The following is a 17,397-nucleotide window of genomic DNA, read 5'->3' as shown; positions in this document are numbered from 1 at the left end:
TCAAATGATTCTATTCACTGAGTCTGATCTTAGACTCTCAGTCAGTCATGGAACTGGAGTCTCCTAAAGCAGGGTGTCTGGGATAGATAGATTGAGCAGACTAAATTTGGATGCAGAATTTAAGGTACTCCCAGCTCGACAGTTGCTGACATTCACTAGAGCCAGTTTGTCCTCTCGCACTATCGTTCTGGTGGCCTCCATTTCTAACTGTACATTGTCTCTTTGTTTGAAATGAAGTAGGTGAGAGAAAGCAAAGTATATTAGTTAGAACGTCAACAAATATTAATATTAGTATTTATTAGTAAAATAGATATTGATTTAAAACACCTCAAAATTGTGTGAGCAAGAAAATTTTAGTATTTTCCCTCATAAAAACCTTGACATATGGTAGTTGCAGGTGGCTAAATGATATCATCCAAGTTCTCTGTATTTTCACTGTGCTGTTCTAAGTGTTTGGCTTTGTCTTTAGATAGTTCCTCTCCAGGTTACAAATGGCTAATTCAGTACTAGGTATCATAGGCAGATATCTTAGTGTCTTAGAAAGAAGTGAGAATGTTGATTCTTTTGTTACTTCTTAAGAGTGAAAAACCCTTTCTCATAACTTCCCCTCATTCCCCAGGGCTGGGCCATAGACCAGCCTCCACACCAGTCACCTGCAACAGGCATGAATTATAGGGTGGGGCAGACAACTTGCATAAAATCAAGGTTCTGCTGCAAAGTAGGGAATGGCTATCAGGTGGCCGACAAACAGTATCTGCTGCACAGTTGTTGAGTTAACAAAGCTACTGACCCTGTTCTGTCATCCTGTGACATTAAACCTCCTACTTTGAGTCACACTGATATTTTAAGGCAGCTCTTTTTATGAAGGTCTTTTGTGTTAACACTTTTCCCTTCCCACACTGTATGAACAAGAAAACTTCATCTTTGGGTTTTAGCTATATGAGCATATCTTTATGATGTCAGTATCTACTTAGAATAGTGGTGTATGTCAATAAATATATTGTTCCTCCATAAGGCAAGCATAAATCTTAAAGTGAGTTTAAGGTATGAATTAATCCAAAAAGCTCTAAGGAGTTATATTTTGCAAATTAACCATTAAAGGGACTATGTATATTAATTATTTTTTAATTTAAAATGAATACTTAATCTTGCATTTTTGTTCAGGTTAAGGTTTCAGTCATAGCTATAGTTTTCCTCCCTTTCCTCAACAAAAATATCAATTATTAATTTGATTTACCTTTTAATAGCCAATTTAAAACTATTGGGCCGTGGCTGGTGAGGCGCAGTGGATTGAGCACCAGCCTGCAAACCAAAGGGTCACTAGTTTGATTCCCAGTGTGGGCCAGGACCCCAGTAGGGGGCACATGAAAGGCAACCACACACTGATGTTTCTCTCCATCTCTTTCTCCTTCCCTTCTACTCTGTCTAAAAACAAATAAATAAAGATCTTAAAAAAAAACTGTTGGGTTGGCCAAAAAGTTTGTTTGTTTTTTCCCATAAGATAGCTTTAGTAGTGCTTAGTTGTCTTTAACTTCATTTGAAACAATGTTGTTAGATTGTATTGTGACATCTGTCATATCAGCGTGCATTTTAAAAAGCTTATAAATAAAAATCAGTGGATTTTTGTGTAGCCATTTTAATATTAAAGATGAAAGAAAGTATGCAACATTTTCAGCATATTACGCTTTATTATTTCAAGAAAGGTAAAAATGAAACAAATGCAAAAAAATTTATGTCATGTATGAAGAAGTTACTGTATCTGATCAAATGTGTCAAAAGTAGTTTGCGAAGTTTCTTGCTGGAGATTTCTCTCTGGGTGGTGCTTCATGGTCAGGTAGATCAGTTAAACTTGAAAGCGATCAAACTGAGACATTAATTGAGAATAATCAATGTTATATCACATGAGAGATAGCCAACATACTCAAAATATCTAAATCAATGAAGTTACTGGTGGAAATGAAAAATGTCTTTTATGGAAAAAGACATACAGACTTTTTGGCCAACCCAATATTATATTTTCATTTACCTTTTTAATCAACTGATAAATGTATTCCAATATATAAGAATTACTTTTATCTATTCAGTGAATTTAATCTTCACCTGAGGATATTTTTTTTAATTAATTTTAGAGATGAAGGGGGAGAGAGAGAGAGACATCAATGTGAGAGAGAAACCTCTGTAGGCCGCCACCCTATATACCCCAACCCGGGGATCTAACCCTCAACCTTTTGGTGGAAGGACAATGCTCCAACCAACTGAAACACCCAGCAAGGTCAGGGTGGCTCTATAAATTTAGGTCAAGAAAGGAACTTGAGCTCTGGCTGGGTGGCTAAGTTGGTGGAACATCGTCCTGTACACCAAAAGTTTGCAGTTTTGATCCCCAGTCAGGGCACGTGCCTAGGCTGTGGGTTCAGGTTGGACTGAGTATGGGAAGGTAACCAATTGATGTTTCTCTCTCACATTGATTTTTTTTCCCCTTTTTCTCTATTGAAAAACATATCCTTGTGTGGGGATTTAAAAATAAAAAGGAACTTGATTCTCACATTTCACTCCTGAAGAAAAAAGCATTCAGATTTGCTAAAGAATGTGCCCTCATATTTGTTCTACTTGATTAAAGCTAAAATGACTTGATACATTTATCTTTTACATGTCTTAGAATTTAACTTGGGTCATCTACAAGTTTCTAAAGAACAAGTAAATGATGTCATTCTCCCCAAATGGGCTAAATCTGCTGAAGATTTCATCTATAAACATAGGAAAGCTCTGGTAAGATTTTGTATTTAGTTATTAGATTAAGATAAAAATGTATGTGTTTTCTAGAGGATGAAATTAAGTATATCTGACTTATTTTTCTAGATTAATTTGTAATCTCATATATGATATTTTAGAAAGTGTAATGTAGTGATTTATTTCGAGGTAATGAATCTTCTGATATAGTGAAAGTATAGTAAAGTTCTATGGATATATAGCAAAAGGATTTCAGTTCTCTAAGGAATCTGCTTGTTGTATGTGAAACTATTTCAGTCACCTGGCAGGGTGTAGTTTGATGTTTTGTAGTTTATACAGTCGTTTCAAATCTAATATAAGGCTGAGTGCGCTTTTGTTTTCTCTGAAGGATTTCAGTTAAGTTTTTACTAAGACAGCTAAACCCTAAATGCCACTGAAAGAATATTATTAGTTTTTAGCTAAATTTTCAGTTTGGAATTGAAAAATTAGGTTAATGTTGATATTGTATTGCAGTATTTTTATCTTGCAGGTAATGTGTTTTTTTCCTTTATAGTAGCCCACTTAGTTTTCTATCTAAACTGAAATGTTGCAGACTCTAAAGCTGATTAGGCCAATACTTGGAAACATTCCTTGTCAGTAATATATAGTTTGTCAAATTTACAATATTCAGGATAAGATTATAATATTTGTAAACCATGATCCTGTTAATGAATAAAGCAACTCCCAAACATCATCTGTTTCTTATAGCTAACCAGGAACTTCTCAGATGCTTTTGTCTATATTACCTATGGCATGTGGGGAGGGGGGGGGTCCAGGATTTCAGGAGAGCATGCTCCTTATTAATAAGATGGTAGAAGTCTGTGTTTCATATGTGTAATTTCTGTGTAATAAACTATAGTCAAACCTTAGTTCTCAAATGTCTCCTGTCTTGAACAGTTTGGTTCTCGACCAGGTTGTTGACGGAAAACATGTCTTGGTTGTTGAACAAAACTTCGGTTCTCAGTGTGACAACCCTTCATGCTGATACTGGTATCACCAGTTATGTATCATCTCTCAGGCAGCAAACAAAGGAGATTTGGTTTTTGAACAGATCACTCCTTCCATAGCCTTCTGGAACGAATTATGTTTGAGAACTGAAGTTCGACTGTATTCCAAAATGTAATGGTTTTAAACTGTAGCCATTTTATGACCTGTCACAGTTCTGTGAAGTGACTGGTCTCAGTTGAATAATTCTCCTGGTCTTGCTTGATGTTCTCATGCCCTTGGAGTCGTATGACTGCTGAGGCTTGAGTCATGTTGGCTTCACTGAGACCCTGACCTGCTGGACTTTTCTCCCTCTCCATGTAGTCTGAGGATAGCTCCTCTTTGTGTGGTCTCTACCTGAGTAGCCAGGCTTCTTCCATGGCCGCTCAGGGCTCCCCAAGAGTGCAAAGGTGGAAGCTTCCACACTTTCTCATGGCTTTTTTGTAAATAAAATAAAAAAAAATTTTTTTTTGTAATGGAAAGAATGTCTTTGATAAAAAGGGGTCCATGAGTGTTTTTGGCAGCCTCTTTCTTAACCATAGTAACTTGGGAGTCAAAGGTCTGTCTCCTTTTTTGAACAGTTTCTATCTCTGAACTAATACAGTTTCTTATAAAATTTTATGGATTTCTTATGCATCTAGTCTATTGGACAAAAACGTTCCATATTAATTTACAGAACAGCCCCATACCTCTTTTGGGCTGAGTGGGAGGCTACTATGGGAAAAAACCCTTAAGATTGTTGTTAAAAAACAAAATTCAGTTCAGTAGATTTGAAGATCTAATTGGCTTTATTCAGTGATTCATGATTCACACAGCATGCCATTTACCATATAGAAAGGAGCTCCCAGATACTGTACAAACTGGAAGGGTCTACAGGTAGAGGGGGCCAGAAAAAGGAAGTCTGACACAAAGAGGATTGTTTCAGGCAGGTCACCTTCCTTTGGGGGAAAGGCAGGGGTCTGTCATGCAAATTACCTCACTAGTACTGATTGGGTAATTCTAGATTGGTTAAAGGTCATATTCCTGGGATAGACTGAAATTGCACTGAGGTTCGATATTAAGTCTTGGTTTGCACAAGTGACTCCATTTTTGCATTGTCTCTTTTTTTCTTTAACATTCTTAAGATATGCTCTATTGTCTTGAGTGTGTCTGTGAGGGAAAAGGGTCTCAACAGATTGTTTGACAACTACACTCCTGAACAAAACTTTTGCCTGAGGCCATATTTTACTGGTGATCTTTGGTTGGATTATTGACTGACTTGGGCCATTTGTGGGTTTGTGAGTCTGTACTCTGTAGTCATCCGGGAAATAAGAAATAATTTTATTTTGAAACCAGCAAGACCTGGCACCTTTATATTTTTTTAAAATCATGCTTAAAACTCAAACAGTTATTTTTTTTCCCTAACTCATCTTTCTCCTCCAACACTTTATCACAGGCAGCTAAAAAGAAGCCAATTAGCATTTAAAAATATTCTGCCTGGAAATCTTCATCTCCAGATCCATGAGTTCATTATTTACCCTTTCTGTTTTTTCATGTGACTAAAACATTGAGTCCCCTTTCTTTCTGTCTCTAATAACAATTTCCTTATGGTCTTTTAAGCCATCTTGGAGGCTCCCAGAAGTTGTCCAAGCCTCTGCCTGCCCCTAGTCTACCTCTTGGTGGGATGGGGTGAGGAAATGATTTGCAGAATCTTTCATCTACCCCATTGTGTGTTTTGAGTTGAATTTCTAAACAATTATTTCAATGGAAATTTTACAACGAAAATGCATTCCAGAGTTATAATTAATTTTTGTCATTAATATTTGGGCTATTAGAAAATGTTTTTTCACCCATTAATTAATAGATGCATATGTAGTAAATATTAATAAATATAATGCCTACATTGTACAAGATAGAATATAGTCAATATATGTTGTGTATGATGAATAAATTGATTTTGAGATAATTTTATTTACAGTGGTAAGATTTTGTGTGGAAATGCTGACTTTGCTCTTACTTTTTTAAAGGACCCATCACTACATTGTAATTGGAAGGTATCTCCATATTAATTATTACTTATTTGTTCTTTTCTAGGAGTCTGAATATGTTTCTGCTCATCTTCATGAATGGATAGATCTGATTTTTGGCTATAAACAGAGGGGGCCGCCTGCAGTGGAGGCACTCAATGTTTTCTATTACTGTAGCTATGAAGGTATAAGCCTGTATACTTTTTTCCCCATTATATTGTTAGAAAGTATTATTTAATATGAGTTTATAACATGGTGTTTTGGACATAACTATTTAAGTGTAACTACATTTAAAAATAGTGATCTTTTCTATTTGAAAGATAAGAGACCTATTTTTGTAAAAAAAAAGTAGTTATGAGAATATATATATGCAAATCTAATTATAAATGTCAAGTACTGGTGGCATATAAGTTTTTGATCCTTGGCCATGTGTGTCCTATTCAGTCAGGCCCTACATTAAATATTTAGTATTACAGTTTTAGTAGACTTTGAAAGAAGACCTTTAGAATTATAAATAACAGTTCTTTAAATGATAAAGATGACATTCTAATGTTTAATAAGTAGCTCAGGATCAAGAACAATTTTGAAGCCTTTGAAATAGAAGCAATTCTTTCTTTTCTAATCCTTCAGTTGTAAAGATTGTGAATAGTATGAAGTTATATGAGTTTTAACAGAGCCCATGTGACGTTTTGTAAATAGACAAATATGTTTTCCTTCTATAAAAGTTTGTTGGGAGGTAGTATGCATGGTGGTTACAAGCATAGATTTTGGAATCACACTGGCTTCTTTTGGCCAATTACTAGCCATGTAAGGATTCATATTAGGTATGGCTGAGTATAATAATTTATCCCTAATAATACCTTCCCTAACATTTATTAGATAAAAGGTAATTTATGGCAGTATTTTTGTGTGGTTCTTACTCTTGTTTGAGCTTGACTCTCATGAGGAAAACAATTAGGTATTCTCTGAGTAGAGTTTGTATTTTTCTAGGAGAAGCTAACAGACTGCCTGTTAAATTTGTTTAAAATATTTTAGTTATATGTAGTAGATAAAATTTTGTTTGCATATTTAATTTTGATGTTTTACTATTTTTAAAAAACATTACCTCTTTAAAATATTTTATAAATTAAAGAATGCAATAATATTTTAATGAAAGTGTACTAATCAGTCTCTGATACATCAGTCAGTTGTTTGGCTTGCTGATTTATTTTTTGCTGTATAGTGAGTTGACTACTGCTGATTTTAGGAGCTGTGGATCTGGATGCCTTAACAGATGAAAAAGAAAGAAAAGCCTTAGAAGGGATGATTAATAATTTTGGGCAAACACCTTGTCAACTGTTAAAGGTAAATCATAAGAGTTATTGATTATATGATAAGTCTAGAATATAATTGCTGTGGAATAGTACCAGTATTTCCAAGGATTTTAATGATTTAAAACCTTATTTCAGAATTACTTAGATTTGGGAAAAATATTCTGTCACTTAATAAAAAATAGATTTAAGTGATTGTTTCTGTTTTGAAATAACAAAATATTGTGGTCAGAAATGCACATATGCAATTACTCTTTTTAATAATTTATTTTTATTGTATTTTTCCATTACCATTATCCCCCTTATACCCTTTTCCACCTCCAGCCACTCATCCCCTCCCCCACAATCACTACACTGTTGTCCATGTTCGTGAGCCCTTTTTCTTTATGGTTTGATCCTTCCACTCCCTACCCTCTGTGCAGAGCTGTCAACGTACTCTCCATTTATGTCTGTCTCTGTTTTGCTTATTTGTTCAGTTTGTTCATTACATTCCACATGTGAGTGAAATCATATGGTACTTGTCTTTTTCTGATTTGCCTATTTCTCTAAGCATGATGATCTTCAGATCCATCCATGCTGTCGCAAAGGGTAAAATTTTCTTTTTTATATAGCCAAGCAGTATTCCACTGTATAAATGTCCCATAGTTGTTTCATCCACTTATCTACTGATGGATGGTTGGGCTGCTTCCATATCTTGAAGATTGTAAATAATGCTGCAGTGAATGTAGGAGTGCTTAATGTTTTTTGGAATTAGTGTTTTGGGTTTCTTCAGACAAATTCCCAGAAGTGGAATCGCTGGGTCATATGGCCAATCCATTTTTAATGCTACTACCTGTGTTTTGACCAAGGCTACCTGACATAAGCTACAAAGCCATGTGCAGTTGACTGCTGCCTATACTGGGTTTGGAGGTGCCTAAAAAAGTCCAAGCTGTAAGCCAAGGGTAGCTGCTTCTAGTGCCAGGCCTGAGACCACTTAACAATAGGCTTGGGGCACACTGAGGCCAGATGCTGCTTGTATGAGAGAATTTAGGAAAATCTGAAGCATGAGCCAAGACAAGCCATTCATATGGAAAAGCCCCTGGAAAAAACTAGGGTGGGTGGAGCCTCAGGGTATCACAAAGATGGGGCAAACAGTGTGGGCCAGGTTGATGGAGTCTCGCACATTGCACCTGTCTGTCCGCTCTGTGGGGAGTAGGCTCAGAAAAGGAAAAAATACCTTCTTCCAGCATTTCTCTTTGGGACAGAGCTCCCCCATCTCGCCCTGATGCCAGACACTTCATTTTCATTTTTGTATGCCTCTTGTGCCTTCACATATGTTATTCCCACACTGGTGCTCAGAGAGAGTAAGTCTGAGGAAATCCTGGCACAGGCCCTTTAAGAGAACTGCTGGGGACTCTAGAAGTTTCTGTCTTCCATAGCCTCAATATGTGCTGGGTTTTGCAGCCAAAAGTTAAAGGAACTTCTTTTCCTGGCACTGGAATCCTGGGCTGGGGGTGCCTAGTGTGGGACCCCTTGATAGAGAGATATCCCTTTTAATTTTTATCTGCCACACGTTCGTGTGAGACCAGCCCATTGTGCACCTCCGCCCCTTTTACTAGTCTTGATGTGGTTTGTTCTTTATTTCTGTATTTGTAGGACTTCATTCAGCTCTAGTTTTGGTGGTTATGAATAATGTTTGTTCTGTAATTTAGTTGTAATTTTGATGCGGTTGTGTGAGGAGATAAGCTTGTTTATCATGCTGCCATCTTGAATGGAAATTCAGATGGAAGAATCCCTTTTAGATAAAATTCTGTTCTACATTTTAACAGTACATTTGCAATGTTAACTCGATTTTTTATTTTCTTTTTTTTGATAAAGGTAATACTGTTCTATGTCTCTGGCATTACAGTTAAGAAAGAATAATTTATTTGAAAAAATTCAGCCACATCTCTAATTTGATTCTGTTAATATTGGCATTTTTATCTTATTTCAGGAATTAAAGTTTTACCCATCTTATAACTTTTGACTTTTGAATAATATGTTTAATTTTACCAAGAACTTATTAAGCATCTACTAAGATGCTTTAAGATATTTAAGGTATTATTCTAGGTGTTGAAAATCCATAAATGAATAAGATTTGTTTTCTTACTTTAAGATGCCTATTTCTTGATAGGAAAACAGAGACCATAAATAAGTGCTATATGTAATCCAACATAGAAAGAAATAAGTGATAAATAAAATATTAAAGCAATATGTTCAGGAAAATAGTATGAGACTAATTGTTACTCAGATATTTAGGAAGATACCAGTAAGAAAAACTTTAAAATAGAAATAGGGTTTCTCTAGAAATGTAGATGGTAGGAACTCTGCTGAGAGAAGATTCAGAGCAATAGTGCATGATATGTAAGCCATTGTAGCTAGAGCCCAGTATATATGGAGGAATACAGTGAGAGATATTTTAATATAATTAAGAAATTATTATTTTTTAATTGTTTTAAAGGAACCACACCCTCCTAGATTATCAGCAGAGGAAGCATTACAGAAGCAGACGAGAACTGAGACTTCAACCCTAAACCTATTTCAGCACCTCCCTGAACTGAAGTCATTTTTTATAGAGGTAATGTCCAACTTGGTAATGGTAAAAAGTCAGAGTCAGTCTCTCTCTCTCTCTTAATTCTGTACACCTCAGTGTTTCTTTTACTCTTCAGTATAGGGGGTGGATTGTAATATTTAATTCAAAATAGTAAATAATTACCTGTTCTTGAATTTTTAAAACAATTTTATTGCAAACTTTTTTTTTGCTGCTGAGTGGCTTTCTTTCTTCTGTTTCACATTTAAAAAATAATTTTATTTAAATTGCTTTTTGTGACAGTTGAGATGATGTGTAGAAGGAGTCTAAAATAACTCAATCGTAATGTCTGTTCATGTATAAAATGTGGCCCAATAAGTCAAACTGTTCATTGCTAATATCAGGAGTATTCAGGTAAAACAAAGATAGTTAATGCTATAGTTGAAAGAGTTCCTTGTGCCCTGGCTGAGTAGGTCAGTTGGTTAGAGCATTGTCCTTATATATCAAGGTTGCAGGTTCAATCTCTGGTCAGGGCACATATAAGAATCATCCAATGAATGTATAGGTAAGTGGAACAACAAATTGATGTGTGTTTGTGTGTGTGTGTGTGTGTGTGTGTGTGTGTGTGTGTGTGTGTCTATCTCAAATTAATAAAAAACAAATTTTTAAGAAGAGGGTACCTTCCAGATCCATCCATGCCATCATGAGGGGTAGGAGCTCCTTCTTTCTGCTGCATAGTATTCCATTGTGTAAATGTACCATAGTTTTGTTTTGTTTTGTTTTTTTACTTTTTTAAAATTGATGTTTGACTACAGTTACCTCCATTTTCCCACCACCACTTTCCCTCACCCTACCCACTCCCTCCTCCCACCTTCAATCCCACCCCACCTTGGCTCCATCCATGGGTTCCTCAAGTTCATTTACATCCCTTTCCCTTCTTTCCCATGTTATTTTCCTCTCCCCTTCCCTCTGGTTACTATCAGTTTGTTCTTTATTTCAGTGTCTCTGGCTATATTTTGAATGCCAGTTTGTTTTGTTAATTAGGTTCCACTAAAGGTGAGATCAGTATTATTTGTCTTTCACTGCCTGGCTTACTTCACTTAGCATAATGCTCTCCAGATCTACCCATGCTGTCTTGAAGGGTAGGAGCTCCTTCTTTCTTTCTACTGCGCAGTATTCCATTGTGTAAATGTACCATAGTTTTTTGATCCACTCATTTACTGATGGGTACTTAGGTTGCTGCCATCACTTGGCTATTGTAAATTGTGCTGCTATGAACATCTGGAGAACATTATTCTAAGTTAAATAAGCCAGGCGGTGAAAGACAAATGCCATATGATCTCACCTGTAAGTGGAACCTAATCAACAAAACAAACAAGCAAACAAAATATAACCAGAGACATTGAAATAAAGAACAAACTGATAGTAACCAGAGTGGGGGATGGGATAATGGGGGGAAGGAAGGAGGGTTGTCAAGGAACATCTATAAAGGACCCATGGACAAAGCCTAAGTGGGTAGGATCAAGGGTTGGAGGTGGGGATGGCTGGGGTGCGGGGGGAGTAGTGGGAGGACATAGAGGCAGTTCTGCTTGAACAACAATTAAAAAAAGAGAGTACCTTCGAATTTAAGTGTTTAAATATACATACTGAATTACTTTGAATAATTCAGAATGTGTATATAGTCAAATGCACTTATACCTTTGAATTTGGTTTGGACAGATAATAGTCACTCTTGGCAAAAAAGTTATTAAGAATAGGTTGGAGATATACATAGAAAAAGCGTTAACTCTCATGTAGTACAGCAGAGGTTGGTAAACTTTTTCTTAAAGGATCACGTGGTAAACATTTTGGATTTTGTGGTCAAAGACAAAATCAAGGATACCGTTAGGTGTTTGTGTGTATAGGTATGTGTATATATATGTATTTTGCATATTTATATAATAACTATTTAAAAATGTAAAACCATTCTTAGCTTACCTACAACCTACAAAACAGGTAGTAGGCTGGATTTGTCCCACAGGCCTAGTTTGTCAGATTCTGCATTAGGGAGAGCATGATTGTAATGTGTTACTTAGGTTCAATATCATGGGAAATCTTTATAGAATTTTTCACAATTTACTATATAACTTTTAATAAAGTATATGAAATAAAGTATGTGAATTATAGCTTTAATTTAAATATGTTTCACATGTTTGTGAAAACAGTTCAAAATTAATTTTTGTCACTCTTAGAGATGCATGTTCTTGAAATAGTTATTTAATGTTTAATCAACAAAGTTCTACAAAACTGGTTGTTTTCCAAAAGTATCTCAGTCATTTCCCTGGAACAAATAGAAAAAAACGTCTGGAAGTGATGAGTCATTTCTAGGATGTGTTCTGTGTTTCTGAGACCACCCCCGGTTTGGTGGTTTTCTAGAAGAACTCACAGATTCAACATATGGTTGTATTCACAGCTAAGATTTATTTCAGTGAGACGATAGAAAGCAACATCATAAAGGCAAAGGCATATGGGGCAAAGTCTGGGGAAACCAGTTGAAAGAGTCTTCTCCCAGTGGCATCACATAGGACGTACTTAGTTCTTCCAGTAATGAAATGAGAAACCGTGTTTTTGTCTGCCAGGGAATCTCATTAGAGAGACGCAGTACCCAAGGTTTTTATTAGAGGTTGGTCACATAGGTACCCTCTTTATGCCATGCCAAAATTTTAGGCTCTCAGAAGAAAAACAGATGTTATGCATAAACCATATTCTTTGTACAGAGAATCTAGACATAATGAGCCACCCTTATCATTGAAGACAAGTTTTAAATCAGTGTAAGGAACTCTTTGCCCACTGAGTTACCAGATGGCAGGAAAGGGCCAACCTTGCAGGCTGGCCTTTCCAAGGAGAGTTACCTCTGTCCTGCTATGTTAACTCTTTACTGCTCATAGGGCAACCCATAACACCCCATTTAACCCATAGCCTGATGGACATGTAATACTACACTTATTATGTAATGCTGATAAAAATTAGTTTCATCATGTCTAATCATTTATGACTTCATGTGGTTGATAATTCTTTAGTTCATATAAAGCTCTTAGAATAGCACCTGGCACATAATATGTACCCAATAATGAACTATTGTCACATCAAGAGCCTCAGTTCCAATCGTTATTCTTCTTCACATTGTAATAAGATAATGGCAGGTGTTTAGATGTTTTCTGAGGGCTATCTTTATTTTCTGGCTATTGAAAGCCTATTGTGGCTTTCAGGGACTGCCTTACTAAATGGAATAGCTCTATTTGTACAAAGTTAAACCCAGAAGGAAATTTCTTTAAAATAAAACCAGTTTTCCTATTTGACTTATTTGAGAAATGTATTGAACTAACAAGCAAAATAGAGACAGACTCATAGATAGAGAGTAGACTGACAGGGGTAGGGGTGGAGGGACTGAGAGAAAAGAAGAAGGACCCACGGAGATGGACAAAAGTGTAGTGTTTGCAGGGTGCAGGTAGGGAAGAGGCTATAGGGGGGTCTAAATGGTAATGGAAAAATTCAGTTATAAAATGAACTATTCAAAAAATATTCACTAAAAAAGATCTACAGTTAACATTTAATGCAGAAGGTGAAAAATCCTGAATATAAACTAGAATCCTAACTTACCAAATTATATACATTAAATACCATATTTTGCTGTGTATAATGTGTACTTTTTTGCCCAAATTTTTGAGGGAAAAACAAGGATGCTCATTATACATGGGTAGTGCCTGAAATATCTTGTATCTATTCTTATGTTTTGTAATTATTTGTTACATAAAATTTCTTGTACCATAATATGTTCAAAAATAAATGTGAAAATTCCTTTATAATACAAAAAACAAGTATCTAAATATAAATAAATAAAATTGATTTAAAAAATTAATATGAAACATTTGTTTCCTGAAATTTTGGGGCAAAAATGTGAGCATGCATTATACATGGGAGCACATTCTACACAGCAAAATATGGTATGTGTAATTTTTTGTGTATTATACCTCAGTAAAGCTGTCTTAAAAATCTAAAGGTACCAGTTACACCTAAAAAGGTAAGTCCAAAGGAAATCTCTTTAAAATATAACCAGTTTTCCCATTTGACTTATTAGAGAAGTGTACCCTAATATGGTCTATATTTTTCTACTTATGTTCATGTCAGTATGGCTAGTGGAAGGGAAAGGTCCTAAATAATTGATGCTCCTTGAAATTTACATCTCTTTTTGATAGCAGAATAGTGGAATACAAGAAGGTGATGAGTTTCAGAAGTTTCAAGTATGCCATTCAAACATGGTATATAATTTCTTTCTTACATTTTAATTTAAACAGTGATATGTTTTGATAGAGTAAAATGCTATGTCACAGGGTTCATTCTTGTTAAAGAAACAGAAGTTTTGCATAGTTTGTGCCTAACAAAGATAAGCAGAATTAGCCACTAAACTTCTCTTTTATTTTATAGGGAATTAGTGATGGTATTCCACTAATAAAGGCTATTGTCCCCAGAAATCAGTCTCGTTCTTTTATGTCTCAAGGCAGTCCTGAGTTACTGGTAAGTTGATTATCCCTTTTTCACACTGCCATATATATAACAACTTAACAAAAAATTGAGAAAATAAAAAATACTTAAAGCTTTTTTAAAAAAATAGAGAAAACTTGTATAGAATTAGACCAAGAATAAAAATATATTTTCTATTTGCACAGCTTTTATTTTAAGTAGTTTAAAATTACAGCTTAAAACTATAATTTTAAAGTTTATCTGAAATAATAAATATGTGAAAATACAAGGAAATTTTGTACAGGAAAAATAAGATATAACATCTTATTAAGCCCTAGCCAGTGTGACTAGGGCCTGGGTTGCAGGTTTGGTCCCCTGGGGCCTGTGTGGAGGGCAGCCAGTCGATGTTTCTCTCTCACATTGATGTTTCTCTCTCTTTCTCCCTCCCTCCTTTACCTTCTCTCTCAAAAATAAAGTGTTTTTAAAACCCATCTTATTACATATTAAAATTTATCATACAGCAGGAATAATTATGAAAATGAGAAATAATACAGAATTGACTACAGTTTACATGCAGGGCATGCATGTGAGTGCTTTGCATGAATTTTGTCATGTAATCCATCTAAATATCCTGTGAGATATGCAGTATTATTATTTCTCTTCTACAGATGAGAAATTTTAAAATTCAAAAGTAAATTGCTCATAGTCACAGAGCTAGCAAAGTAAGGGGTTATGGGACCCTGGCACATGGACCCAAACGAGGTCTGTCTTATTTCAGTTTTGTCACTTAGAAATCATAGAAATGGAGTCTAGCAGAGTGAACAGTAGAGATTCCAGAATTAGACCTTTTTTCTAATTAGGCATATTGTGTGTTTACTCAGGAAAAAGAAGGTTGAAAAAGATACAAAAATAGTAACAGTACTTTTTGAGTGGTAGAATTCTTGTGATTTTTTCAGACTTAATATCTGTAATTTTAAAAGGTATCTAATTTTTCTTTTTGGTAATCTACTTTTATAATCATAAGGAAGAAATCTTTTCATTTTTAAAAGAAAATATTCACTGTAACTGAACAACAATAAAATAATTAAAAGTAAATAAATAGAAAATGTTCACTATGACTGTCACTTAGAAGGAAGAGCTTAACAATTCATCATAAGTTCTACTCATTCATGCTCTAAATGATATAGATCAAACTTTATGATAAGGGCTGGTCTTAATTACTTCTGACTGCCAACTAATAGATGCTAATTAACTGAGAGATTATGAGGAAAAGAATCTCACTAAAAAAAGATACACTGGATAACTTTTTGTTAGATAAAACAAAGAGCTTTTTTCATTTAAATTATTTAGACTTTCTTAATAAGTTTTATGTTTTAAGCACACAGTCCTTCATTTTCCCTAAATGATAAATGCTAACATGTGAGCATTTGATTATTATGTGTTGCTTTGTTTAATCTTGCATTTAATTTTCATTTTCATATTTTTTCTAGGTAACAGTAAGCATGAATTATGTTATTGGAACCCATGGATGGTTGCCTTATGACAAAAACATTTCTAATTACTTTACATTCATCAGGGATCAGACTGTGACAAATCCAAAGTAAGTAAATGAACATTTAAAGTAAATGAAGTACAGTACCTTATTGCCAAGAAAAACAGCAAGGTTGATTGGTTTCATTTTGAAAGTAATATTGTAGACATCCAGATTTTCTTTCCTTTCTCCTTTCCTCCTACTCCCTTTTCTTTCTTCCTTCTTTCCTTTCCTCTTTCATTTTTATTCTTCCTTCAATTTCCCTGACTTGATACTGGTTTAAAGAGAAAACAATTTCTATCAGACCATTATGGAAGGAAAAATGATTAGGAATAGTTTTGGGCTTCATTGTATTTTTATTATACAATATTTAAAATATATGTTTATTAATTTTAGAGAAAGAGAGAAACATTGATTGATTGCTTTTCACATGTGCCATGATCAGGAATTGAATCCTCGAACTTTCTGTTGTATGGGATGATGCTCCAACCAACTGAGCCACACTAGCCACGGCTTGTTATACAGTATTATCTACAAATAAGACTCAGTGTCTTATATCTAATAAGAGTTTATTATTTACTTTAGTTATCTTTTAAACTATCCAAAGGTTACATTCTAAGTTCAGGTGATGATTCCTTTACTATTGAGTTGTTTTAGCTATATTAAGGGAGGTATTTTTTCCTTCTTATCCCACATAGGATTTTTAGTACATCGTGCTTTGTTCAAAGTGTACCTTCGGCAAATTAATGTTGAATAATAAAAATCTAGAGCCGAAGTGTCAGAATTGATTCTCATAATCACTTTTTGTGTCTTTCTGCAGAATTTAGACTGGCTAAGTGCACAGGTATTTTAGTGGGAAGCAGGTAAAACCCATATGCTTTCTTTGGTTGGAATGGAAAATGATCTTCATGAGTATTGTCAGAGACACATTTATCTGCCTGTGTAGTAGATCACTAGTTTCAGTTTATTTCCAACTTTCCTGGTCCTGGTATATACTGTCTTGTCTTTATACAGGAGTGGGCAAGAGTAGGTTTACAGTTGTCAGTATACAAAACACAGTTTAATCTTGCATTATTATTTATTTATTATTTATGTATTAACAACGGTAAGCTCACTTTTGCTCACCCTATGCTTTGAGGCTGCTATTTATAGAATTGACTATCTTACTAATTGGCTTTGAAAAGCTAGGTTTAAATTTTTTCACACCTTCACCAATCTCAGTTTCTTAATGCATAACCCTTGAGGCTTTGTTATATAAAATTTTATTTCATGAAAAATAGGAGTAAAGATGTATTATCTGAAAGTATCATTTGTTAGGAGACATTGCAGATTGAAGGTTGAACAGACTTATTTTTCATTTCTTTTTTAAAGACATAAAAATAGTTAAGGCTAAATGTTCTTTCAAGGAAAAGTCTAATATTTACTTGTGTTTACAGAACTCAACGTAGTCTGAATGGTCCTTTTGCTCCAGGGCTGGAGATCACTTCTAAACTATTTATAGTATCACATGATGCGAAGTTGCTTTTCAGTGCTGGACATTGGGATAATAGCATTCAAGTGATGTCACTTACAAAAGGCAAAATTATTTCACACAATATCAGACATATGGGTAAGCATTAACTTTTTTTCTTCCCAAAACACAAAACTTTCTCTGTTTTTTTCTAACTATAAAAGTAGTACATATTTCTTAGAAAAAAATATTATATTTTATCACTGAGGCTGAGTAAACTTTTTGATAGAACAGTGTTATGA

The 17,397-nt window shown here is 34.7% G+C and overlaps 1 protein-coding gene across 8 annotated transcripts in view; it reads left to right on the top strand.

The window, feature by feature from the left end:
- NBEAL1 (neurobeachin like 1) overlaps positions 1-17,397 on the top strand; it is a 164,650-nt gene that overhangs the window by 124,131 nt on the left and 23,122 nt on the right. For all 8 annotated transcript variants that reach the window (XM_045855797.1, XM_045855829.1, XM_045855803.1 and 5 more), the window contains 7 exons: positions 2,657-2,766; positions 5,824-5,941; positions 7,003-7,100; positions 9,546-9,662; positions 14,079-14,168; positions 15,605-15,714; positions 17,082-17,254. In XM_045855797.1, the coding sequence (XP_045711753.1) occupies positions 2,657-2,766; positions 5,824-5,941; positions 7,003-7,100; positions 9,546-9,662; positions 14,079-14,168; positions 15,605-15,714; positions 17,082-17,254 (816 nt within the window). The remainder of the gene's footprint in view (positions 1-2,656; positions 2,767-5,823; positions 5,942-7,002; positions 7,101-9,545; positions 9,663-14,078; positions 14,169-15,604; positions 15,715-17,081; positions 17,255-17,397) is intronic.

The sequence above is a fragment of the Phyllostomus hastatus genome, unplaced genomic scaffold (genome assembly GCF_019186645.2).
Source record: "Phyllostomus hastatus isolate PE091 unplaced genomic scaffold, TTU_PhHast_1.1 phas_contig_137, whole genome shotgun sequence".
NCBI classification, from domain to species: Eukaryota; Metazoa; Chordata; class Mammalia; order Chiroptera; family Phyllostomidae; genus Phyllostomus; species Phyllostomus hastatus.
The sequence above is the reverse complement of the archived record's forward strand: the minus strand, read 5'-3'. Positions and strand labels throughout refer to the sequence as shown.